Below are 27,915 nucleotides of genomic sequence, written 5' to 3'. Positions count from 1 at the left end.
CCTTTTCTCGCGAGGAAGCCTATTCAGCATAATGGAAAATCCCTGAAAAAAAGGGATAACTTGGCAGCTATGCATTTCATGTTTGCATAAAAAATGAAACTGGATTATCAGGGCACATTTGACAAATTAATTATATTTCAAACACACCAGCAGGAAGTATCTGTGCATCCCATCCTCCAAAAGGGCAGGATCATCACACACCAGGGCCCAGAACAGCAGTCAACATTCTGTTGTTCCTCTTCCATTTGAAATCTCCATCTTCAATCTGATCTGAATATCTAAATCTGAATTATCACAGCAGAGAGAGAGGGAGATGTGGTGCTCACACCTTTTTTTATCTGTTGCCATGGTGATTAGATAAAATTCACACCAAGACTCCGGGGAAGGATGGGATTATTTCAGACAGAATCTCACCCCATTTGGTGAGAATGACGACAACACCTTCAGCTCCTTCCCGCTGCAGTAACTGGCCTGAGCACAATTTCTCAGGGGGCTGGGAGGGAACTTGGCAGGAGGCAAGATGCCTCAGGAGGTGTGGGTTTTGTAGGAAGCAGGTGGAGTGACAAATCAACCAATCAGTGCAATACCAGGGAATATTTACCTGGTACGGAAACAGCTCCCATGCAAGACCCCAAAGAGATTCCTTTAATGCATCAAACACAAGCAGGAATTCCCAAAGAGATGTGCTGAATATATTCAAACAAAGGGAGCAGATCATTCACATTGCACATCACGTTCACCACACTCTTACACCAAGGACCAGAAGAGCTTTTTTTTTTTACATACATGTCAAGACTTGCAAGGTTTGGTAGGAAGGGAAGCTAAATCAAAAGCTGCAGGTTGCCTCCAGTCTTCCAAAAGACTGGTCTCATTCAACAAATGCAACTTGCCTGCTTGTGGCAAACATTTGAAACAAGTCCCTTCTGCAGAGTAACCTGGGCCAGCTCACAAAAGATCCTAGCAAAAACTAGGAAGGGAGACTAGTCTGGGTCACCCTGCAGGACATGCTGTGTGTTCTCACATCCTACAGGTCTCTGATTCCATAGACGTGCTCTCCACAAGGCTTTAAGTCTTGGCACCCCAAATCTGCTTCCAGTCATTATTGGGTAGGATCTTTCCTCTTCTCCAGGCCAATAAGCTTTGGCCTAGACCAGGCATGGGAAACCTGTGGCTCTTCAGATGTAAATGGCCAATGGTCAGGGATAATGTGATGGAGTTGATCTTGATGGTGATACTTGAGTCGCAGGAGGGAGACTATCTGATGTCTTCACAAAAGCAATACGGTTATATTGTAAGCTTTTTGGGAAAGAGTCACAGGTATTGTTCCCTGCAGAGGTCGCTCCCTTTTACACCAGAGCACAACAGTTGCTTTGTGAAGAGGCAGAGGAGAAAAGCCAGGCAAACCTGTAGCAAGTGCTCACTAGGACAGCTGCAATTGGCAACCACTGTTTGTCCAGGTGGAAACGGGACACCACTAGTGCCAATGTTACCAAAGAGAACATTCTAGAAGGAAACCTTTATGTGCAAACTTTCCCCCACCCAACAAGCAATGAATATAGGTTCTTTGCTTGTACAAGACACCCAGAGATGGATGGGCAGTTTACCTGCTGCTGGCAAGTGAGGCTGGAAGTCCTTTTCACTCTCTCAGCTGTTTACATTTTCCAATGCACCTGCTTTCAGCTGGCAGCTCCCAAGAGGAAGCTGCAGTTGCCTTCAACACAGCCTTTGTAAACTGCCTAATAATGTTAATTTACATATTTATGGCATTTCTGTCCACTCCATAAACAAAGCTCTCTGGGCAACAAAAATCTGCAGTTGAAACCTCAGAATCCCAGCTAGAGGAGGAAACACCTTCGTTGGTGTTTCCTCCTCCTCCACCCCGCCCCACCTCCACGCCTGCATCACACTGAACATAAGAACTTAAGACAAGCTATGCAGCTGGATCAGACTAAAGGCCTATGTAGTCCAGTATCCTGTTTTCAGAGTGGACAATAAGATTCCTATGGGGACCTGAGTACACAAATGGCATTCTCCATACTAGCAATTCCCTGCAACTTGTATTCAGAGGCACAATGGCAGTGGAGGTAAAACAGAATTATCATGGCTAGAAGCCCTTGATGGCCTTCTCCTGCATGAAAAGGCTGGTGTCCATTCTCACTTGCTCTCCTCTTTTGCAAATGCAAAACATCACAGGAACTCTTGAAAGTAACCTGGGAAGGCATGCAAATTTGCTGCTGTCTTCCTGACATTACAAACCTCAGGCAGCAGCTCGCCACAGAAAATGATTATATTAAACCAACTAGTCCTGTTCGGCAGCTAGGCAGGCAGGCAAAGAGTTATAAAGCAAGCAGCTGGAAATGTTCTGCCACAGATTGCTGCCTGCCCCCTCCCTGAAGACATGCAAACAAGAATCATCTTTCAGCCCCCATTGTGGTGATCAGCACCCCAGCCTTTTGTGGTAGCAGGAGATCACTGCCCTCTAAAGAGAATGCTCATTGAGGAAGGACAAAGCGGAATTATCTGTGCCCAGGCGAGGCCGTGCCTTGGATCAGCTTTCAGCTCTGCCCGCTAGGCTGTGCGTAGGCATTGTTTGGGGGCCTGTTGACACCACCTGGCTGGGGCTGGCAGCCAAGCCGAGATGCAAAGGCTCAGTGCAGGCAGCTGAATATGAATGGGAGCACAACAACCATAAATATTCCTGGTAGCTTTAATTTTGGGTAGCCTCACGCTGAGTCTCCAGGCACTCATTATATTTTCAGAGAAAATAAAATGATTTTTTAAAATATACAATTTCATTTGCTTCCAGATTATTAAAGACTAAATGTTAGCACATGGCAGAGACAGAAAAGAGAGTGCAAGAAGAGCTCATGCAGAAAAAGGATTTTTCTTTGTGAAATTATGGGTTAACCTTACCCCTCCACCCAACACACGAAGATGAGCCAAATTAACTGGATCAATCTTTCACCTCATAGGAGGAGAGCAGACAGGCACTCCTATACTATTTATTATAGTGAGGTTTATAATTAAAAGAGTGGAGGGAGGGAGGGAGGGGGGAACTCCACACTGGGGTACAAGAAGGAGAAAAAAGCTCTGACAGGTCAAAGGCTCCAACCATGCTGGGAATCTGAGCAAGGATTCTGGAAAAGCCCACCTCAACCTATTTCCAATAAAAGCTCCTCACTTTCACTGAGGCTTTTATTCTGCTTTCCTCACATGACGAAGTTTTCAGATTCACACAATTGACCTTTTATCCATATCTGACTCCAAAGCGCATTGTTGTTCCAGGCCCAAACAACCTGCTCTTTGTTCAGAACCAGTCAGTGATGGACCATTTACTTATTTCATTATTCTAAGCTTTCTACCTAACGGTCCTAAGCATTCTCATGGCAGCAATGGAGGGAAACAGTGTGCAGGCTCTTCTTCTTTGCAAACTCATTGCCCTATGATGTCCTCAAATTGGTGATCAATGGTGGCAGAGAGAACAATCCAGCATGCGACTAAACTTCACGCTCCTGACCTTCAGTACCAAAGCAAGTCCAATTCTGACATTCTCACAGGGGGTTGGAACAAAGAGTGTATTTTTCAAGCTGCCCATCTGGGCATATTGAGGCCCACAACCTCCTACAATAAAATATCCACGGCCTTTCCACTGGGGATCAGGAACCTCCTAACTCACCCACACTTAGCCAAAGCACTGCCTGGCAAAGGGACTGAGCCTCAGCTCAAAACATCCCCCTTTTTTGCAAGCTGAAGATGGCATATTTCACAGAAATGGAACCTCATTCCCTTGGGGCTTCTAAAACAGGAAGATAAAAAATTTCAGTTGAATACATCCCACTCAAGGTGGAGAGCTGACCCCAATATAAATAACGGATTTTTAAACCACAACAGATCAAGAACCATAGCCAGCCACAAAGTTCAAAACCATAACCTTAAAGCACAGGACAGCCTCAACAAAGCCCCACCATTCTGTAAGTACCACTGGTTTAATTCAGAATTAACATGACCCTTCATTAAATGCCAGAATCGAGGGAGTGGGACCTTATATTTGTAGGGGGAGGGAGAACTAACGGCAAGATTGATTTTGATGTGAAGACCTACAAAGCAAATGGCTTTTTGATAAACCTATAATTTCTCTGCAACCCTTGACTTGACTAAACACACATTTTTAGACAGCAGCACAGTTAGGCAGGCATTAAACAAAAACGAGGCAGGCTAATGGTGATTTATGTATAGGATAACCTTCTATAAGAGAATTTATATTTGATTTCAGGGTAAATTTCAATGTTACCAAGTTAACCAAATAATGCAGCCAGCAATTTAACAAATGCTGGGGTGGGGGAGAGACCGTTGCAGCTGCAGCAGCCTGGAACCAATGCAAAGCAGGCAGCTGCCACTGTGCAATGATGGGCTATTAAAGACAGGTCCTCAGTGGGTTCTCTACAATATACATACTTCTGGGGAGCTAAAGAAGAACAGCCACCTGCACTCCCTGCAGAGGCAACTGGGGAAGCACATTGTCTCACAGCAAATCACATTCCAAAGCTGAACTTGGAATGGAAAGCTGAACTTGGCCACTGAGCTTCATTAAAACAGACCATGTACCGCCTTGAAAGATAAAGGGCTCCTCTTCTGACAAGCAGCCTGCTTCCCACCCACACCTGAACATCATACCTGGTGCATGATTCACTTTTGGGCAGGTTTGTTCTGGTTTCCATTCATGCCATGATAGATTCCTTACAGAAACCTTACAGAGGCCCAAAGGTGACCCAAGGAAACTTGAGCAGGGGCAACCAAGAAACCCAGAGGCACGAACCAGCCTTCATAGTGGCCAGGAGTCTCTATAGTAGGGTGTGGGGATCCTCTAGATGTTGCTGGACTACAACAGTAAGAGCTGTTCGGCAGTGGAATTTGCTGCCAAGGAGTGTGGTGGAGTCTCCTTCTTTGGAGGTCTTTAAGCAGAGGCTTGACAGCCATCTGTCAGGAATGCTTTGATGGTGTTTCCTGCTTGGCAGGGGGTTGGACTGGATGGCCCTTGTGGTCTCTTCCAACTCTATGATTCTATGATTCTAACTCCCACCATCCCTGACCATTGGCCCTGCTGGCCAGGGAGTTGGAGTCCAACAATCACTGGAGGCCCTCATTGTCAGTCCCAGGTTGCCCTAGACACTGTTTCATCACACAAGTTCCTGGGAACAGAGCCAAGCATTTATTTATTTTAAACGTATTTATACTGCCCTTCATTCTTTTTGATTGAATGTACAAGGGCAATGTGCAATCAATAAACAAAACAGTACAACCGTAAAGCAATAAATACAATCCATAAAATTAATTCACAGCCAATTAAAATGCCCAGGGAGAAATAAACATTTTTGACTGGCACTGAAAAGATAGCAATGTTGGTGCCAGGTGAGCCTCTCTAGAGAGGATGTTCTGCAGCTGGGTACCCACTGCAAGAAAGGTGTTTTCTTTTGTTGCTGAGTTCCAGATCTCAGAGCAAGGAGGCCCCTAAAACGGAGGTTCCCAAGACACAGACAGGCTGATAGGGGAAGAACCACTGCTTCGCGGCTTTGCATCGAAAGCCATTTAGGACCTTAATAGTAAGCACACCACTTTGAATTAGGCTCAGAAGCTAAAAGGAAGCCAGGGAGCTTCTTTCAAATTAATGTAATGTATAGAAGTCAGATAGTACCACCTTCTGCATTCAGCCGCATTCTGCAACAGTTGAAACTGTCATCTTCAATGGGAACCCCATATAACAAATTGCAGTGATCCTTCCAGAAGGTTTCCAGAGCAGGGATCAGATGTGTTCACAGTTAGTGGACCAACCAAAGCTGGCCAAAGCACTCTGTGTCACCAAGGCCACCTAGGTCTCTAGTGACAACATTGATTCTACGAGTACCCGAAACTGTGCACTTGTTTTTTCATGGCCAATGCAACTCTGTTCAAAAGAAGGCAACCATGGATCTCCCCAGCCCATCCAGCTTATGATGATTATTTAATTGATTTATATACTGCCCTTTATCAAAAGATCCCGGCTTCAGTTTCTTACCAGCTCACTACTGCACCTAGGCACTGGTTTGGTATATTCATAGCCTTCACCCAACAAGAAGGAACAGAGTTGAAGGCCATCAACATACTGAAAGCACCACATTCCAAATACCTAAAGCCCAGAGGCTTCAAACAGATGTTGAGGAGTGTGTAGGATAAGGTGGATCCCTGCAGAACCCTCATGATACAAGGGTCATGGTTTCAAGCAGGAATTCTCCATCACTAATTTATGGAACCTGTACAGGTAGGAGCAGAAACACTGTATCACCATGCCTCCCACATGGTATCAAAAGGTGCTGAGACATCATGGAGAATTCACAAGGTCACACTTTCCCTGTTTCTCTCCTTACAAAGATCATCCATCAGGGTTTTGGCACTGAAGTCAATCCTGAAACGAAATTTAAATGGATGTGTAGGTAATCTATTGTATACATTTAGAAATTTGGTAAACCACTAGGAGCGAAAAATGATCCAAGCAGCATACAACAAAGTCTTCCACTACCCACTCAAGCACTTTGCCCAAAAGTGGATATTTGTGAGTAGGTGATAAACATTTCAGTCTTCCACGTCCAGAGAGGGTTTTTTAAGGAGAGACCAAACAACTTCCTCCTTCAAGGCTGAAGTGACTGCTATTCACAAGGAGGCATTAATCACCGCCTGGACTCACATAGTCAGTCTTCTCCAGCTATAAGTAATTAACCAAGATAGGCAAGAACCAAATACACACTTACTCGCTGAACCTCCTGCAACAACTGAGTCTACTTCTTTTGGCCACAAGAACAGAAACTGATCCCAAACAACCAGACTAGATCATGTAGGAATGTGCAAGGCTCATTTTTACACAGAGCCGTCTTGTACATAGGGCTTTGCAATTGTACATACGTTCACATAATAAAGTTGCTAAAAACAGGAATTACTATTTGTATTGTGTGGCCAAGTTTTCAAAGTAGTGTGCATCAAATGCTCTCAACACAAAATGGATTAAAACCAATGCTGCAGAATGCGCTTACGGTAAATCAGCTAATAGTGTGGAACAAGGATTGCATGGAGACAATGTCTTGTGTACAGCTCCCCCAAAATGTGTCTGCACCTAGAAATGAATGCATATTATCATGCAATGAGCACATACACACTCCATGTTCTGGAAACTTCATACTAACTGCTCCAACTGTTAACAGGTCTGACTGAGTGGTTTTATCTTCAAATAGCCACATTAGAGCAATACCTTTATTTGGCCAAACAAAATGTCACAAAATTATGTGTGAACTTTCAAATTCTCCAGAACTCTACATCAAGTTAGATGGTAAATACAAGGATGGGGATGAGTGAGTGTGTGCGTTTGTATGGAGGGGGGGTGAAGTCCACTACTCCTCCATCTTGTAAGAGTCTCAAGAAGGAGTAAGGGATTGGAAAGACAGCATTCAAATAAACCTGAATTAGGTGTTTCTTATGCAGAAAAATGCAAACACATATAGGGGAGCAGCCACTGTATGTTTCTGCTTCCCAAGAGGCTTCAGAGCAACCCAGTAGCAGACACTACAGTATGATGTCACCCCTTCCACCACAAGCCCCTCTTGCAATCCCACTGCTGCTTAGAACATTGAGGACCCCAACAACTGTGAGAAGCACAGCCCACACAGGGATAAGGAGGAGATTGCTAGCAACTGCTCAAGTTTACTGAGCAGAGGAAAGAAAGAAAGCTTCTCTCTCTGCAAGGAGGCCTGGTAACCCCCCAAAAAACAGGAAAAACCTAAGTACACCGCCTGCCCATGGAAACACCAACAGTTTAGGTCTCCAACAAAAAAAGTGTTGAGGTCTCGGGCATCACATCCAATACTCTCAGCTTCCGCTGCAGGCTTCTTCAAAGCAGCTTCGAGACCAGAGGCATTTCTTGACCCTTGCAAGGACAAACATCCAGCAGCAATGAACAGGCCTTGGGGCAAAGCCCTTGCCAAGTCTTTGCAGGGTTGGCCAAACACTACTGACTTACAAAGGCAGGGCTCTCTGGATAGCCTGTGTGGCCCTATCATAGTCTCAGGTCTGCTAGGGTGCAGCAGCCCATTCCCCCAGGTCCTTCAGGCTCGTCTGAGTCACCAGTACTCAAGGCTCACAACAGCAGCCTTAACCACTTCAGCTCAGGAAGATGTAGCAGGGGAGTCGAGAAAGCAGCTTCACAAGACGGTTTCACACTAGAGAAACTTAGAGGCAGCATCAGATAGCACCTCAATGTCTGTAGCTACATCATCCAGAAAGAACAGTCCTTATATAATAAGGGAACAAATGGACACAAAGCAGTCATGAAACACAGCAACAGAGAGGAGCATTTCAGCTCCCCTCTCCTACCCGCTGTCCTTAAGTCCCTCTACTCAAATGACAGCCTTCTCAAAGGGAAGATGCAACACAAGGTATAAGACAAGAATTTGCTGGTGAATCTCACTGCATTTCTAAGGCTTTGAACCATGGCTAGGTGGTTCTTCCATCAGAACAGATCAATAGTTTCTCTCTCTCCCAGTTAGTTTTTGTAGTCATTACATGTTCTGCACTCTGGAAATCAGGGCACAATTTCTATGTCTGTTCTCTGATTGGGTTGGTCTTCTAATATGGAACCTCAACTCCAGAAATGCAACCAAAATAACAGCATATCACCACATGGTGTGTGCTCCCAAGAAGGCTCATCCCAGCTTTCGGGAGCCAACACAGAAGCTGCGCAGGAGCATTATCCAACAGACCAAAGCAGACGCTGCCTCAGGCAAGCACTGCTCACAAATCAATGAGCAATTTATAAAATCAGTTTTCTTTTCCTTCTAATAATACAGAGTGTGCACTGGAAAGGTCAAAGAGGGGGAGGAGGATCTCCCTTCGCAATCCTTGGTGCACCCCCCCCCTTTCTTCTGGGTCTGTCCAAACCCTGGCAGTCTCTGCAGAAGTAGGGCTTTGAGGCAGGCTGGTCAAATGTTCTCTCCAGATAGCCTTTAAAGACCAATTAAAGTCTTGCAAGACACAAGTCGGATTCTTTGATTTGAGTGTTTACTTCCAAGAACAATTCAAAGTAACATCCCCAACCATTTGATGGATTTCATTCTAAGGCACTTTCAGGCTAAACACAATCTTTGGTTCTGTGTGGCTCCTGTTTGGCTCAGGGACACTATCTTGAAGGGAGGAAGGCATCAGCCAATGCATGCCTCAGTATAATAAGACCAGTTGCTGGGAAGCTCAGGCAAGGAGAGGAGCTCAAGCTGCTGCATTCGGGTCCTGCCTGCAGCCTCCTCCCAGAGGCATCTGGTTGCCTACTCTGAGAACAGGATGCTGGCCTGGATCAGCAGCCAGTCTCTTCTTGGTGGTCTGAACAAGACTATCACCTCCTCACATTCCCCTCATCTCTCGGCATGAGCATGGCACCAGCTAATCCACCACCACAGCCCCCAGATCCAAGCTCTAAGGGGCCTTACAGAGCTAAATAAATGCAGAGATAGCCCAGCTCTGGGAAGGAGGGAATCCGCCCTGGGGCCCTGTTCCTAAAAAACAGGGGGGGGACCACTCTTGTGGCCCCATTGGCATTGGGACTTGGCAAAAGGGCTGACAGTCCTCAACCAGCATCCATTGTGCCCCTTGGTCAGGGATCACTAGAGAGAGAATGACAACAGATATCATGTGATAGAAGAAAGGAAGCAGCAGGACCAGGGGGTGAGGGGCAGCAATGCCTCCTATCTTACCTGGGATGATAGAAACCGTGTCTTTCTCCCAGGACACAACACTGACGTATTCTTGCACCGAAGAAGGGATGAGGCACTTGAAAACAGCCACGTTTCCACGCATTGACCTTTGATCCTCCACCCGGACTGTGTAAGGTTCCCTGAAAACTGGGGAGAAAGAGACAGGGAGGTGGTGATTGGGACAGAGTGGCAACCTGAAGCCATTGCTGCACTTCAAGCAGAATTTCATCCCCTTTGTTCACAACCCTGCACAGTCATCCATCCTACAGCACACACGGAATGACACCAGGTTCGCACGTGGCTTTCAATGGGGAGCACTCCTCCAACAAGCACCCAGAGGCTTTAGCCTCCATTGTACATTGGGACAGGCTGTATTACCAGCTGTTTTTCCAGAGCCAACAAACCTCCACCTAGCCTAACACACAATAAACCCAGTAAAATAAACAAGAACCTCAGTAAAACAAAGGCACAAAATATCACAGTGCAGAAAATAAATTATCCTGTCATATGCTGAATGCTGGTCGAAGAACGAACACCAGCAGTTAAAATTTATTTTAAGTATATAATGCCCTACAGCCAAGTTGCAACAGGAGTAAAAATTCAAAACACATAAAATAATAACTATCAGCCACAAAACATATTAAATCAGCATAAGACAACAGGGGGGATAAAAAAACAATTTGAATCTAGAAGAGATTAAAAGGCCTGGGGAAATAAGACCAGGAGCCAAAACGATAACAAAGTAAGGTGAAGGCAAGACTCTCTGTGCTGGTGTCTCCTTTCCTCATGAACCACCTGCCGCACCTCACTCAGCAGGAGGACCAGAAAAAGATCTCCTGCAAAGTCCTTGGTGTGCAGACTGGTACATGGGGAAACAGTTGATCCTTCAGGGATCCTGGTCCCAAGTTATCAAGAGTTATCGAAAACAACACTCTGAATAGGGTCCAGAAGCAGCCTGAGAGCTAGTGAAGTACTAGTGTGGTACCTGTTCCTACTACAGCTCATGGGAAATCTTACAGCTGTATTCTGAAGTTTCCAGACAACCTTCAAAGGCAGCCTACATACAATGTATTAAAAACATAAGAAGTGTCCAGCAGAAGCTGGATCAGACCAAAGGGGAGCTATGTAGTCCAGCATCCTGCTTCTTGCTACAGCCAGAAAATGCTCCAAAGCAGAGCTGTACCTGGGAAGAGGGGGCTAGATGGGGTTTTTGCCCCAGGTGAAGCCTCCAGAGGGGCACCATTGAGGCTCCCAGCCTGTGTGTATGTGCTTACACAAATGTGCATTGGGGGGGGGTACCAAACTGGGTCTTTGACCCAGGTGAAATAAAGGCTACAAGAAGGCCATAAACGTCCTGCTGATGCTGTGCCCCAGAAACTGACATTCAGAGGCACACTGCTTCCAATACTGCAGGTAGCATATAGATACCATTACTTGAGAGACTTATGCTGTATAAATATATCTAATCTCCTTTTGAAGACTTATGTGTTCCAAAGTTGGTGGCCATCTCTACATCTTGTGACAGCAAAAACCTTCGTTTTAACTATCCATTGTGTGAAGAAGTGGTTCCTCTTGTGCCTGGCCTCTGTTCAGCTTCAATGGATCCCCTCAGGTTCCAGTACTATATGAGAAATAGAGAAAAGCTTTTCTCTTTATACCTCACATAATTGTATAATATGCCACAGGGAAAGAGGGATATTTGACCCTCAAGTTAGCCAGAAGATATAACTGGTAACAAATGTTAGAGGAGTTAAGGGTTCAAGGATTCAACCCTTCCCCTCCCATTGGGAAATAGGTGTTGGAATGCAAAATGATATTTTGCATTCAGAAACGTGTGGATTTCCCCAACAAGGCCCCTTAGGATATTCAGAATCCAAATCAGCCTTTTAGAAAGTCATACATTACAGTGCTGGAGCCACCAAAAAGAAACGGCTGATCAACGCTTGTCGTCCTAAACATGCAGTTTAAACCAAGGGCACCAGCACCAATCACCATCACAGACAACTGCAAGAGAAAGAGGTGGTGTCGCCCAGGCCCAGCAACAGCCAACAGGGGCACTCTGGGGGGGGAAAGTACCCATAGCAGAAACCACAGCCTGCCCACCCACCTCACCTGGGAGGTCTATTTCCAGCTGTGGATTTGGAAGGGAAAACTACCAGTCCCATTTCTTCAGAGTCACAAAGGTAAAATGTCAACCAGAAAAGAGTCCTTACTGGTTTAGGGAAGAAGTAACCATCTGCCATAAAAAAAGGTCCAACTTGTATCCTCCCTCCCACATTGCTCCTTCAGCACTCACGGGTGTGAGCCACAAGCAGGGAGGTAACCGATGCATAAAGAGAATTCTGAATGCTCCTCTGGCCAAGTGCAACTTGTGCCCTTAAGTTCTGTCCTTACATTCTTCTCGCCCTGCACCTCCCCAATATGATAACCAATGCTGTAATTCGGGTAAATAATTCACTTCTGGATATTTAATGTCAGTCTACACTGCTGCAAGGCAATGAAGAAAGAAAGCTCCTTTGGTCCCTGGGGTAGTATGCACTTTGCTAGTCCAATGCTTAATAGGTTACCTAATGGAACCACTGGGGGTTCTCAGCCCACCCAGTCTCTGTCAATCATTGACCAGAAGAGCTCTGCTACTTTGCTCATCATTTTCCTCTGCTTAATTAGCCATCAACTTGTTTAGGCTGCAGCTCACAAAGCAAGTAGGATGGCTGCAAAGGAACATTTCCTATACAGGTGACAGGAGTTTGGCCAAGCTCAGACCTCACCAAAAGGTTTCATTCAAAGTGTCTAGAGAAGCCAGCATAACGAAGAGTTCTCTGCAATTCAAAAGTCAGCAGTCAGACACTCATCCAACAGACACTCATTTACCTCTCCTAGAAAATATTCCTGATTGTCTGGGACCAAACACAGCCACAGCTGTCTATGCTCAGCTAAAAAAGTAACTGGGCACAGGCCCAAAGACTGCCACCATCCTCCCTCCACTACAAATGAAGTCAACCATACTGAAGACAAGACCCAGAGCAGCCAGTCAGCCAATACCTGCTTTAACCCGGATATTTGGGCTCCTGATTTTCCCCGCAGAATTCTCTGCAGTACAGAAATAGTCGTTGTCGTGGATAAAGCTATTGAAGGCAGATGGCGAGAAAGGGTAGAGCTGCAGCGTCCCATTGGCATGGACGTGACGGATGTGTGGGACATCATAGATGTCATCCCCAGTGGCGAGGTACCAGCGAAGGGTGGCACTGGGGGACCCTGCTGCTGGACAGGGGATTACCACCCCCACAGTGCTGGAGAAGGTCACCTGCTGAATGGAGTCGTTCACAAAGTAGAGGCTGGTTCCAACATCTTCTGTATGCGCTGCAGAGGAGAAGAGAAGAAAATGGAAGATCAAGCATTATGAGGAGTGGTGCCAGGAGCGCCCTCATACAAACCCCAAAAGTCAGCCCAGTTATTGCCACTGGATACTCCCACTACCTTAGCACACCCACAGCACCAAGGAAATGAGGCAGTGGCTCTTTCCTAGGAATACATGCTGAGAAACCTTCTCCAGAAGCAAGGCCAACAGGGGCTTGCTAAACTTCTGTTTCAGAGCCCAGTGCAAATTCACAAGGCCCTGGCTTACAAGCACCAAACAGACCCTCAAGGCCACATCAGAATGAGGCTGTTTGGCTATGCCAGGAGGCACATATACCAGGTGGAGGGGAGAGAGAAGACTGATGAAGATTTTCAGAAGATTTTCAAGGGTACAGTAGCTATCAAAGGAGGGAAGCATCTACAGCTGCTCAGATGGAGGGTAGCTTGGGAAGAGATAATGGAAGGAGCTGAGGGACAAGGATCTCCCCACCCCACTCTTGTCAATCATGCACAGGAATAAGGATCTGGGTTAAGCCAGTTCAGCCAATTACACGCACATCTCCCTCCAGTGTTTTTCAAGATCTGCCAGACCTCTGTGCTGCCCTCCAGTGTCCAGCAAGAAGCCTCTTGAAACCACCACCGTCCCAACAAGGAAGGCTCAGTCAGTTGCACTGGTGTCACTTCTACCATTTACTGTGCCATTCACGGGGTAGGGGGCAGTGTGCTTAAATCTCAGATATGGGCAAGAGCACCCTATTTGGGGGAAAGAAGCACTTTTGTCTTCTCTGCAAGGGGCACAAGCACACCCACCCACACCAACACCTATATACATGCTGCAGGCTGCAATGTGCTTGGATGGGGCCAGATATTTCCTGAGAATCAGCTGGAGGCCCCCAAAGCCTTTCAGATTTGACTCCTTTTTTTAGCTGTGCTACTTTTAAGTAGGTGGAAGGACAAAGATCGAGGACGGAGCAATCTGTGCCAGGGAATTAGCAGCTCCTCCTCGGGCTCAGAGCCCAGCCACCTTCCCAGCTGCGCCAACAACCATGCAAAGAAGCAAAAAACACCTACCACTTTGGACAAAGTCACAAGGGACCTTCCACAACCTCAATTTCCCCCCAGCATTTTATTTTATTTTTTGCTTGGGGGTGCAGGAGGGAGACAAATGGTAGCGAATGGCAAAAAAAATGGCTCATCTATTAATATTCTTAGCAGAGCACTTTACCACCAGCAGCCCCTCCAGGGAGGATGCCTCCATCCCAACTGCTCATTTGAGGAAAGGCTATTAAAGCCTTATTGGGCACAGCAATTCACATCTCAACACAAAGCAGGGATGAGACCGTAAACGCTAAGCAAGATGGGAAAAAATATTTTGTGTTTTCATCATGATGGTGAATATTCAGAAGCCATCTCCTCTTCTAATACCATGGGTCCAAATACCACACAGCGTTCTTGGGCTGGCATTAGAAAAATAATATCTAGAATGTTTTAATTACTTCACAGTACAGGCACATTAATGTGCATCTCTTAGAAACAAGGAAGCAGTTAACAGAGCTGCAAGACAGCAAAAACTGTCTGAATGGAGCCACAGGAGGCGATGGAAAGGCTCTTCACACACCCGCCCCTCTCTCAGAATAAGCTCCTTGCTCTGGATACAAACGTCTGCCTGACAAAACTGCTGGGGTGGGGAGGCAACTCTGCTGCAAGAGAAGATTTTTGGGGATCAAAATGCACCACACCATTTTCCGCTATTTACCAGCCCACAGGAGGCACTTTGTTATGGACCAAACAATGCTTATGCTAGATTCTCATCCCAAGCCTCCCCAGGACAAAACCCAAACACAAGGATCCCCTTCTCTGAAACTCCAGGCAGACGACACACACTCATCATAGGCCCTTGCCAATAGGGAAGAGGCACAAGCCAGCTTCCCGGTTACTGCCACCACCATACCTAAGACATGCCACCCATTGAGTTCCTGTGTCTATCCTCACCATCAACTCAGGGTCATCACAACTATATAACAGCAGATTTAACAAGAAGAGTGCCAGAAAACAACCATCCAGTCCATTATTGTGTGAACACTGTCTGGCAGTCCCGCTCCACTCCAGGGTGTCCCCAGCTCTGCTTCAACCCTGAGGTGAGGGAACTCCATCCCTCTTAGGTAGTTTGCTTTCTTTTTCCCTTTTCTCTTGCTTTTTCCCCTACAAGAATTTCCTTGGCCCTCCAACATGTGTGAGATTTACAGAGGTAGAGATTATCCTTTCATTGGCTAACAATGTATGCCCTCTTTCCCAAGACCAAAATAAGCACCTTCATAGATAAAATCTCAATCCACCTAGTCCAGCATTGTTAAAAAGAATCCCAGTTGTGCAAAAGTGGCATTTGGTGCAAGACATAAAATTCAGCATCCTAAGAATTGCAGACTTTTGGTAAAAGATGGAGAGGCATTTCTAGCAGATAAGCTTGAACAGGGGAGGCGGGAAGAGCTGGACTTTCAGCAATCAAAGCTCTGAAGCTTTGTTACTTGATGCAGCATTTCATCTTGTTGTTTTACTATTGTGTTTGTATTTCAGCCCTGTTAATAAGCCACTATGGATATATTATAGAAAGGCAGGATATAAATCTTCATAACAAATAAACAAATACACAAGCTCTGCATACCTCCTGCCAGAAACAGAATTATGCCAGCCAAGCAAATATTTGCATAATGTATTCGGGTCACAGAACTGGGAAGAACAGACACAGCCCTGGTCCTGGCTTACAGAAATCTGGGCTCACTGCAAGCATGGTTTTAAGGGTCAAAATGGGGCTCTTAGAGGAGGCAGCCATGTTCATGCAGCTGCTAGCAAAGCCCACTCAGGTCCAGTAGGAGGGCCCCCATTCTATTGCCACTGCATTCAGTGCTCCCATGAGCAGCAACCCCTTGGGAGATAACCATTTTCTCTGCAGTGAGTCCCCCACCCTACTCACCATGTTAAGGTTAGTTGCACAGATATGGGGGTGGGGAGAAAGAGGGGGGGAATCCTCATAAATAAGGAGAGGAATTCAAATTACTAGTAAAGCTTTTGCAGGTCAAAAGGGGCGGAATGGATTTTTAATAGAAAATAGAAGTTATGGGATTGGTAGTAGTTATGAGACAGACGCATAGAGTTAAATCCATCTAATCTCCTTTACCATTTAACGGTGAGCACCATCCTAATTCCATGTTTCATAAAACTGCCTCCAAATCACCAGGAGAGATTAAAAACATAGAAATAGCCTTGCAATATTTTTAAAACAGAAATCACTTCTGGCATCTGGTCACAATCCTTGGCTGTAACCTACATATCAAAGGCATTAATTTAGACCCAACCTTCGGCACTGGTACAGAAGGGAGGATGGGATGGCAACAGAAGAGCAGCACCAAAGCGAAGATGCACAGCCTGTGTTCCCAGCACTGAAGAAAACACATTTCGAGTTCTCACAGAGCAATCTTCTTAAATTGTAGGAAATTGCAACCTAGAGGTATTGAAATATTAATACTTCTGCTTTGTCCAGGGAAAGAGATTCATTTTGTCATCATTCTACCATAATATTTACTCATCTTCCTCACTGGACTTCTTCAAGTGTTGCACTGCTAGAAGGAACCCGGCAAAGAAAGGTGAAGGTCCTTTTCTGTCAAAGCAGTTGTCTGCATCCAGCACACGTTTTGAGAGCAAAGCACAGAGATGCTTCTGACCCCCTTCCAAGCAGTCATCTTCTCACCCTTCCACATGTTGCCACACCCTCTAAATATCATAGATTGTGATGCTACACTGGCCCAGCCTTTGGTCTGCAGGTGAGACCACAAAGAAAAATGTTCTTGTATGACAAGAACATTGCTCTTCTTTTCAAGGGTCAAAAGACATTTATGATGGCTCAAACCTACTGAAGAGATGTGAAGGGAAGTGGGCTATTTTATTTTTACAGTCCACCAGTTAGCAGTCTTTAGTGGAGATTTTATATTTTACCAGTCAGATGAATTCAGCAGGGAATGCCGCAGTCAATAGGAGCCTCACCTATGTCACAGGCTCCTGACAAGTCACTGCCAAATGGAGCTGCTCACCTCAAAAACAAGAGGTAAAGATACAGGTGCCACCAAGAGTGGAGTAGGAATCAGCAATGATGGCTGCAAAATGTCCACTCCATCAGACTTCAAAGGATGCAGTGGTTTACAGGTACATAAATTTCAACCTCACCATGAGCTTAGGAAGCTGCTCCATCCTTGTTGCCCACCCTACTGATCACAGGCTCTTACTGTGCACAGGTACTGTTCATGGGTAGGGGGTAACAGGTCAACAGCAAAATGTGCACAGCATCTCTAGGGTAAGCTGTCTTTTCCAGGCAGCAATTCCTCCTCCACCCCGCCTTGCTCCCCCACACCCAAGTAGCATTCTCTGAAAGCACACTGAATGGTGAAGAGACTGAATGGTGGAGTTAATGCACAAGATGGACTTGGGCAACATGTTCAGTGGAAAAGGGAGAGCAAGAAGAAGCAGGAGAACCCCCAAACCTGCCTTGCCATTCCCACCTAGAAGCTAAGTTAACAATGAGCCACAAACAGCTTTTTGACAAGAGGTGCAAGAAGCTGCAAGCGACTTTTGCTTCCTCAGAGCTTGTTTATGCCCTCTTTTTTAATAAAAAAAAGGGGGGGTAAACTGGACTTCTGAATACTGCAAGGCCAAGGCCACCTTATTTCCCCCTTAAAGGTAAAGGTAAAGGGACCCCTGACAATTACGTCCAGTCGTGACCGACTCTGGGGTTGTGGTGCTCATCTCGCGTTATTGGCCAAAGGAGCCGGCATACAGCTTCCGGGTTATGTGGCCAGCATGACAAAGCCGCTTCTGGCAAAACCAGAGCAGCACACGGAAACGCCGTTTACCTTCCCACTGGAGCGGTACCTCTTGCACTTTGACATGCTTTCGAACTGCTAGGTTGGCAGGAGCAGGGACTGAGCAACGGGAACTCACCCCATCGTGGGGAATCGAACTGCTGCCCTTCTGATCAGCAAGCCCTAGGCTCCGGCCTATGGACCCCCCCCCCCCGCCGCCGCCGCCGCCGCCCACTCAGTCAGCTCCCGTGCACCACACTAAATTGGCATGGAGCAGAGTGGGGACCACCTTCCGTGATGCTGGCCAGCATCCCATTGGCTACAGGAAGCTCCTGCAGCTAATGGGAAGCTACGTATGCCTCCTCCGCACCGGAAAGAGTGCTGGAAATAGTGTTAGCGTGTGCACGTGCATGCGCATACTCTGACCCATCGCGGTGTCTGCGGGAACGTGAACCGGCCCAACCACAAAAACTTTGCCAACCCCTGATCAAGAGCATACAGGTTAACAGTGCCCTGTGTGGGAATGAGGAACTGGCATCCCTCCTGAAGTCTTGACTGGGACAGAAACAGCTAAACACTGGAAATCAAGTGGCAGCAGGGAAGAGGCTGTGGTGCAATTGAAGCAATTACAGTATACAGAAGCCCAAACATCTCCTTTGCCACACCCAAAACACCATCTGCATAGCCATGCATCCAAAACATGCCTCACCCCAATGGCCCCAATGAGAACTCCACCCCACCCCCCGCCACAGATGTCTCATGCTAAGATCCCACACCCCTTGCTAAACACACACACACCTTAGAAAACTCACTAGGTAAAGGTAAAGGGAACCCTGACCATTAGGTCCAGTCATGACCGACTCTGGGGTTGCGGCGCTCATCTCACGTTATTGGCCAAAGGAGCCGGCGTATAGCTTCCAGGTCATGTGGCCAGCATGACTAAGCTGCTTCTGGCGAACCAGAGCAGCACACGGAAATGCCGTTTACCCTCCCGCTGGAGCGGTACCTATTTATCTAGTTGCACTTTGACGTGCTTTTGAACTGCTAGGTTGGCAGGAGCAGGGACTGAGCAACGGGAGCTCACCCCGTCACGGGGATTTGAACCGCCGACCTTCTGATCGGCAAGCCCTAGGCTCTGTGGTTTAACCCACAGCACCAACCGTGTCCCTGGAAAACTCACTAACCACCATATTAAATTTGCAAGGATAATGTGGTGAAACTGTGGAGTGGGTGCTTTTGTGTTTTAAAGCTATGTTATGTTAATGACTCTGGGATTTTTTTAAATAAAGAAAGGTATACAAGTTGAAAAAATAAAATACCGTAAAAGACATACAAGGAGAGGCTATGCACTGCTTGAAATTGGGCTGATCAGCCATAGGAGGGCAGTGTACCAATTTCTGGCATCCAGTGTGAGTTTTGTTTCAGCTTCTCTCAGCTCCATTTCATTTTAGGCAATGGGCAATAAGCTGTTTGCACCATTTTGAATACACAAATTACTAATTGCCACCACAACTTCCTTTGCTGGGAGAAACTCTGACCCAGCTCCATTATTCTGCAAGTCTAGAAAAGGCAGGAGCTTTCAGAAGCCTCTCTCCAGAGTTCTGTCCATCTCACACAACCGCCATGTCTACAGGGCACTTCAAGATAATGCACACATGGTTCAAATGCACACACTCACACACCTCCACCAAGGATAAGCTAAAAGTGAGCTAGTGGGGACATTACAGCCAAGCAATGCTATTCAGCACATTAGCAAAGGCCACCAAATCATTTTTAAAGGAAAAAAATTTAGCTATACAGTATTTTAAGGGAAAACCTCTTTGCATGATTTGCCACAAATTGAAGGCTTATTGAGGATGAGGAAATACAAACAACAAACACAGATGGAAGAAAAAGCTGAAAAATCCAGCAGATTTTTTTCCACTTCCATTCAGATACAATAAATAATTTTGCTCCTTTCCGATTTCTCAAGGAACTGAAATTGAAGAGGCCTTTCAAACTGCTTTTCCTAATATGGAAAACTGGCTTCCCAATTGCCTCCTTTCTCTGGTACAGAGTGGCAGCTGGTTAGTCCATGCTGTTTGGAGAAGGGAAGAAATCACACCTCCTGGCACATTGCAGAACGTGTGGGCCGCCATGTTGGGAGGATCTGAGCCACAGAATGTGAGAGACGCCTCAGCTCTTCCTCTCTCACAAAGCTCCTCCACTGCTGGGAATGAGACAGGGGGCTCAGGCAGCCCCTCGAATGCCAGCCTAGCAGGGGGAAGATAATGACAAGAGAAGGGTATGGAGGGTGTTTACGAAACAAATATGAAATTCTGCCCACTCTCACCGGTGCAGTTAACACCGGAGGAGAGAGAGATGGCTACGTGTCACTGAATTCCATCACCAAGCCTGGAGCCAAGTTGTGCCCAGCTTGCTCTCAAGAACGCCACAAGCACCAGCGGAGATAGATAATGGGGTAGCACCCCCTAGATTTTAAAGGTATGCTGCTTGGCAGCCAACATGGGGTTTGGAGGACCCCAGGCAATGGGTCATCAAGCCTTAGCAGTCATGCAGGGGTGGGCAACTTCCCCTGCCCCCATCCGTTAGCTTCCAATGCCGCTGCTATTTAGCAGAACCTGGAACATGTCAAACTAGCCCTTTCTCTACAGCTTAATGAGGATCCCATGTTTAATTTCTAAGACAAACAAAGCACAATGAGGGGGAGGCACAAGGGAGGGAACAGAAGTGGTGCAAATGGGAAGTAAATAGCTCGCCTGATTTTAATATGAGAAAAGCTCCACATAAATAGGATGCAGCAGGCAGAGGTGGGGTGGAAACAGAATTGCAAGCATCCCCCACCACCACCACCCTGCGCCAAGCCATGGATATCCAGCCTATGACACTGGACATGTCTACAAAGCAAGCAGAGTTGCTCACATCCCTCTCCTCTGCTCCCAAGTCGTAAAAGCAGTGACACTGAGCTCTCTGCCCAGTGAGATACCCACATATACTTGTTAGCCGCCTGTATATAAATCTGGAAAATGGGCTCCAACCCATTGACAGTTTTTTCGCAAACTTTAGTGTTCCCTTGGATCAAATGTTTATTTGCTTTTTTGTTATAACAGAGTCCTTTTCTACAACACAAGCCCATTAAACTGTTGTGCTTAGATGCCCAAATATATTAAGTATCCAAAAAGCTTTTCATGCATTAAGCAATATCATTTCTCACCCTAATATAATGTAACCTATTGTGTTGTTATTCACTTTCTGGAACTGCTCCATTTTAACACTTTCTAACAAAGAAGCAGTTAGGGGTCCATTTAAAAAATCAAATCATGGCTTCCAAAAAGGGGATGGGGCTGTGTGAGATTCTGTTGAGGAAGACTCAATCTTGTCTTCTCAAAGACAGAACAGCTGCTACCACCAAAGACACTTTCCCAAACCACTGGGAATGAAACTAATCAATCAATCTACTACAAACAATTATTATTTTGCCTGTGAAAAATCAAAGGGAATATAGCACACATTGTGTGTGTTTCCCCCCCCCCTTCCTTTTGCACAGTCAAAATGCAAATGCAGGCAAATCAGATGCTGGCATGGATGACAGAGACAAGCAGAACCTCAACACAGAGAGATCTGGGGGGATGCTCCCCCAAAAAACAGACTAGCCCTAGCTTTAATTAAAAAGTTACTTTATGATTAATAACTGGTTTTCACATAACTATTCTGCCCTAAACAAACAAAACATTTAAAATGTTCTAAAATAAACAAATAGGTATTCTACAGCAACCACCCAATTTCTGTATGTTGCTCTCTTAACAGTCAGTCTGATTGGAGCCAAAAGAAGGAGAGACACTTTGCTTTGCTCACAAGGCATGACAGGATAAAATCTCACAGTGGAACCTGTGAAAGGGAAGGCAGGCAGGCAGGCACCCCCCAAATTGCAGCGCTTGCATGATTGTTCTTGTGGATTGTGCACCAAACAGATGGCAGAAGCTGCAAATTGCCCATCCTTTTATGCAACACAGATCGATTACACTAAACCGGGTTGTAATTTCATCCGATGCAACATCCAATTGCCTTCTGGTTACAATGGCTTCATTAGTTGGGGCCCAATTTCAGTACAGAAGACCCCCAAACCCCAGCTTCCAGTTCCAAACAGAACCTTGCTTCTTAAAGAATTGCATTGCCCTGACAACTGAATTGGCTCATATCCCCCCTTTTCCAAATCTGATTCCTTTCCAACTGCTGGGCTAGATTTATTAAAACACTCCTAGAGGGGAGGCTGTTATTTTAAAGGCATATCAGGGTTTGAACTATCTTATGGGATTAGAATATGGCTCAGCATTGACTTTGACAACTGGGGACAGAAGAACAAAGCTCTAAAAGTATCGCTGGCAGCTTTAAGCCTTGGAATTCTTGCTCGAACACACAGGGAGATGCTGCCTTGGTATCTATTCAACATTCACGTAATTAAATACATTTCTGCAGAGATGGGCTGAGGAGAGGCGGGGGTGCGTTATTTTTAATTTCCCTGATGAATGAATTTCAGAGGCTACAAAGAGTTAATGGCAATAATTGCCAGCTCAGGGATCCAGACTTGCTCTCTGCCTGCCCAGCCTGTGCCAGGCTCCCGGGCACAGCCCCTGCTAACCCAAAATTCACATCCACCCGAACAGAAACCCAAAAGCAGACAACACCAACATTCCCCAGGGTTGATGCTTCTTCTGGGAGAGCCTGGCAGAAGGGGTGCCCTACCCACACATGCACACACACACACACACACATTTGGGAAAATGTGGGGGGGGGGACACAAAGCAAAGCAAAATATAGGCCATCCCCACCTCAAGATTGGGGGGGGGGGGGACAGGGCTAGCAGCATAACAGTCCTGACAAATCTGAGAACTCCCCGTGCAAACAAAAAAACAAAAAAACCCTAGAGTTCTGGGTCACATTAGGATCGTTTTCCACAACCCCCACCAACCACCTTTGGGGAAAGAGGACCTACACACTGGTCAAAAGCAGACCAAAGTGCAAGTCTGAACTTGCCCAACCACGGCGACGGGGGGGGGGCACTGTAGGGTCCCCTCCGTCGCTGACAGGTCAGGAAGCACCCTCTTCTCCGAAGCTGAAGGACGCTTCCACCGCGAAAGAGTCAGAAAGTGCGAGGGGCTGACCGAGAGGAAGAGCTCTCTGGAGCCAGGCGAAACTGGCGTTGGGGACCCGCCGGACATTCCGGAGCGGCTCCGCTAGAAAAGTTCCCGACCCGACGGGGCGCCGCCGCCGCCGCCCTCGCCTACCTGGGCTGGTCCAGGAGTTGAGCAGCAGGAGGCAAGAAGTGACCAGCCACATGCCATCCAGGGGGGCCGGTGCCGCGGGCGGGCGGGCGCCCTGCCTCTGCCGCTGCCCGTGTCCCTGGCCGGCCCTCGCCAGCTTCCCCCGTCGTCGGATGCTCCGCGCTCGCCTGCCCTCCTGCTCGCTCGCCTGCCCGCCTAGCGCTGCGCCCAGCTGCTGCTACTGTCAGCCGGCGAGCGAGCGAGCGCGCAGGAAGGGAGGAGCGGGGCGGGCTCCCACATCCCCGCCCACACAGGCCGCGGGGGGAGGCGAGAGGGAAGGGGACGCCTCCCTCTCTCTCCTCGATCGCTAAACTCCGGCCAGGCAGGGGTAGGTGCGGCCGCAGGCAGGTGCCTTCCCGGGGCTGGGCGCGCGCTGCCTGCCTGCCCGCCCGCCCGCCCGCTCTCCCGCGCCCTTCCGAAGACCACCCCGAGGAATGTCCGGAGGAGGGCAGCCCGAGCCGAGGCACACCCAACAGCCCTCCTCACCTGGACGCTCCTAAGCCACCAAGCCGGCGCTACCACGCTTCCAGCGCAACGGGCAGCGGCAAGAGGTCATCCCGGCGCCCACCCTCTGTCCGGACTGGCTCAAAGGTTCTTATCCTGTGGACAGGCTGACCTAGGGCTTGGAATTGCTCCAAGTGAATATGCACGGGGAAGGGGGTTTGCATCGCTGGCAAAAAGCTGCCTACTGGGTGCATCTCAGCTCTCTTTCCTTTGCTCTAGGAGAGGGGCACTGGAAGACACTTCCCTGCCCCACAGAGGCAGTTCAGTTACACCCAAGGATTCACCCAGCAACTCTGCAGCTCCTGCAGTGCTCACAAGCCTACCGCGCTGAGGAGCTACCTCCAATTCATCAGGCAGACCTCCCTGTGCCAAACCTGAGCTAAATCAGAGCCTGGATGGTTGTGAGAGACATCTGTTGCAATGCTGTGTACATTCTAACACAGGGGTGGGCTGAAGGTAGATTTCCTAGATCCAAGGGGTTTCTGACTACAGTACCAACCAGTTAACAAAGGCAACAACAAAAAGGCTTTATAAAATACAATAATAATATTGCTGAAACAAAGAAAGCTTGGAGGAGAACCAGTATACTAGTAAGTGTACAGTGGTATCTCTGGTTAAGAACTTAATTCGTTCTGGAGGTCCGTTCTTAACCTGAAACTGTTCTTAATCTGAGGTACCACTTTAGCTAATGGGGCCTCCCGCTGCAGCCGCGCCACCATCACACGATTTCTGTTCTCATCCTGAGGTAAAGTTCTTAACCTGAGGTACTACTTCCAGGTTAGCAGAGTCTGTAACCTGCTTACCTCAACCTGAAGTGTTGTAACCTGAGGTACCACTGTGTGTGTGTGTGTACACTAGTAAACTGGTTGTGCTATATATATATATACATATAGTCTGCTGAAGTCTGCCTTACCCGTTCTTAAATATATGAATTCTGGAATCACAGAATTGAAAATGCCCTTGGAGGCCACTACTTCTTCAACTGGTGGGTCAGGAGCCACTATTAGGATGCTGCCTGATCTAAGGTGAGTCACAACAGCCCCGCTTTTGCATGCTTTTACAAAAACTGAAGAAATGGGTCCCCATGTTTGAAATGGCCCCCATTGTGTGCACTGCTGTACATGCACAGCTGCAGTTTAACATCCTTAAAACGTATCCTGGCACCAGCCACAGAAGCAGAACCTCTCATCCAAGAGCTAACAGTGCAATCCCAACCCCCAGATACTCCAGCTGGGAGAAGTCAGGATGTAGCATATATTCCCATCTCTTAGTGAGTTGGGCATGAGCCAGCATAAATGGCTTAACCCACCATATCTGCTTACCTCAACTGAGGGAAAAACCCCTGCTGGTTGCTGTTGTTCTGATGTAGAGGGCAAAAAAGGAGATATGTCAAGAGGGCGATGGAGGGAATGGACATGTAGAGGGAAGGGAGAGGAATGAACAAAGTTGCCCTGCATCCTAACTCCCTTCATTCACTTGTCTTACCCACAGAACCAGGGTTGTGTACATATTCCTGCTCACTCTGCATCCAATGTGCTCCAACCACTGCTTTTGTAAGTGGTGTCCACACATTAGACATGGTCCCTGTCCACTCTGCATGTTTCCTGTAGTTTTCTATGCCATGCTGCAATTTGATGTGCTTTTCCCCAAACCAGTTTCGACCCATATTGGGGGAAAATAACCTAGCTGCATTTTAAGCTGGTAATGTGTACACAGTCTTGGTAAAACGCAAATGTATCTTAAATTCACCCCATAGGATAGGCAAAATTTAAATATTTATACTGTCTCCATCCCACCCTCTGGCCAGGAACAGCTAGAATATAGCTTATTTTACACTGGAGATGTGTTGGTGCATTGAGGATTGCTCTGCCATTAAGTACACTCTTCACAGCACCATGATGGCCACACATCCTTTCCTGACCAATCATCACAATTTTTCTAATAGTGTCTTGCCACTCTAAATCGACTTAACCTTTGGATGGGCTGTTTCTTGTCTCCCTGCCCACCAACCCCTTGAGACACATCCAGTATTCATGCCTTGCATCCTTGCAAGCTGCACACAGAGCTGCCTCAAACTCACTAATTGGGAGTTACCAGTTACTGGATCAAAGGCACTTGGCCCTAGAGATGTATTCCAGGTCAAACATTTCTAGCCACGGTACAATGTTCTAAGATGGGACTGTCCAAGCAAGCCTTACAAGCCTGTCTGCTGACCAAGACCAGAGGAAAAGTACATATTCTGCAAATACTTGCTCTTTCTTAGGGCTGGGCAGACACTTGCTCCAAGGACACAAGAACACCCATGCACCATTTCCCAGCAGCACCAGAATTCCTGGCTCAGCTCTGCAACCTATGCATCTGCTGTGCAAAGCAGCCTCTGAGCTGAGCCCCATCTTCAAGCCACAACAGAGTCTGCCTATATTCAGCATTTCCCCATCAGTGGCCCTCACTTCAGCCTAGGCACATAGCTGCCAAGTTTTCCCTTTTCTCACGAGGAAGCCTATTCAGCATAAGGGAATTTCCCTTTAAAAAAGGGATAACTTGGCAGCTATGCCTAGGCAAAGACCGTGTTCTAAAAGCAAAAGGTCATCTGTATCTTTAATAAGATCCAGAGGTCAGAGGGCTATAAAGTATCCTTTGACCTAGGCTAGTACTTTCTGCCTACTACATTCTCCAGGACAAGGAATTCATCTTGCCCAGCAGGAAACTGAGGCAGAGTGATGCCAAAGATCAGGGGTCAGCAAACTTTTTCAGCAGGGGGCCGGTCCACTGTCCTTCAGACCTTGTGGAGGGCCGGATTATATTTTGAAAAAAAATATATGAATGAATTCCTATGCCCCACAAATAACCCAGAGATGCATTTTAAATAAAAGGACACATTGTACTCATGTAAAAACACCAGGCAGACCACACAAATAACGCAGAGATGCATTTTAAATAAAAGAACACATTCTACTCATGTAAAAACATGCTGATTCCCAGACCGTCCGCGGGCCGGATTTAGAAGGCAATTGGGCCGCATCCGGCCCCCGGGCCTTAGTTTAGGGACCCCTGCCAAAGATCATGCCATAAGACACAGAGCCAGGCAGTCCAAAAGGCTCCTTCCTGCCTCCCTCCTCAGTTTCACTCTGCCTTTCTGCTCAGTGCTTGCCCTCCGCCTCCTTTTAAGGCAGGGCAGGGGAGCCCATGGCCCTAAGAAAGAGAGGTAGCTCAGTGGTGGAGCATCTGGCTTGTACATGGAAGCCCCAGAAGCATCTCCAGGTAGGGCTGGGGGACATTACCTGAAGCGCCGGATTTAGGGTGGTTCCCCCACACAGGGTACTAAGTTGAGGGGGCTAATAAAATGATGATGATGATAATAATAATAATAATGATAATGATAATAATAATAATAATAGGTATCTACTGAGAAGATTTATTTAAAAAGCAGCTGTATCAAAATGAACTACTGTGAAAATAAAAAATACTTGGAGGGGAAGGTGCCAAATTTTGTTCTTGCTCAGGGCACCATATTACCCTCCTCCATGTTCGCCTCATTACCTGCCTGAAACCCCGCAGAGGCGCTGCCAGTCTGTGTAGACAATACTGAGCTAGATGACCCAATGATTCTGACTCAGTACAAAGTAGTTTCCTATATTCCGGGTGTTGCCCGACGCCATCGACCCTAGCCAGTTCAGCCATACGGAACCCGCGAAAGTCAGCGCGGTTTCAAGGGTTGTTTTCGACCGCCCCATGCAAGAAAGGAAGGCGCCACCTTCCCCAGAGTTTAGAGCTCCGCCTTACCTTTTTAAAAGCCTTCCCTGCAAGGCGCTAGCCGGATACCTGAAGTCCCCCGGCGCAATTCCCTGCCCACAGTTTCTCATCGCTACCTGGTGCACACTCGCGCCCACCCGATGGGCGGCGGCGGCGACCTGCTCTCCTATGTTAGGGGAAGGGAGGATGAATGAGTGAGCGCTGCACGAGGAGAAAGAGGCTCGCCTCCGCCGGTCCGAGAATCCTGCTGCCCTTCCTCCCTACCTGGGGTCCGTGGGGTTTGGGACTAAGGGGAGGCCTACACCCCACCCACGAGTGACGGGCTTCTCAGAGGCGCCACTGTGAGAACAGGGCGCTGAGCGGGCC

The 27,915-nt window shown here is 47.3% G+C and overlaps 1 protein-coding gene across 1 annotated transcript in view; it reads right to left on the bottom strand.

The window, feature by feature from the left end:
- DSCAML1 (DS cell adhesion molecule like 1) overlaps positions 1 to 23,365 on the bottom strand; it is a 160,541-nt gene extending 137,176 nt beyond the window's left edge. The window contains exons 1-3 of the mRNA XM_060268502.1: positions 23,257 to 23,365; positions 12,807 to 13,124; positions 9,765 to 9,911 (exon numbers count right to left, since the gene is read on the bottom strand). Coding sequence (XP_060124485.1) covers positions 9,765 to 9,911; positions 12,807 to 13,124; positions 23,257 to 23,308 — 517 coding nt within the window. The 5' untranslated portion in view covers positions 23,309 to 23,365. The remainder of the gene's footprint in view (positions 1 to 9,764; positions 9,912 to 12,806; positions 13,125 to 23,256) is intronic.
- Between the last annotated feature and the right edge of the window lie 4,550 nt (positions 23,366 to 27,915).

The sequence above is a fragment of the Zootoca vivipara genome, chromosome 15, assembly GCF_963506605.1.
Source record: "Zootoca vivipara chromosome 15, rZooViv1.1, whole genome shotgun sequence".
NCBI lineage: Eukaryota > Metazoa > Chordata > Lepidosauria > Squamata > Lacertidae > Zootoca > Zootoca vivipara.
The sequence above is the reverse complement of the archived record's forward strand: the minus strand, read 5'-3'. Positions and strand labels throughout refer to the sequence as shown.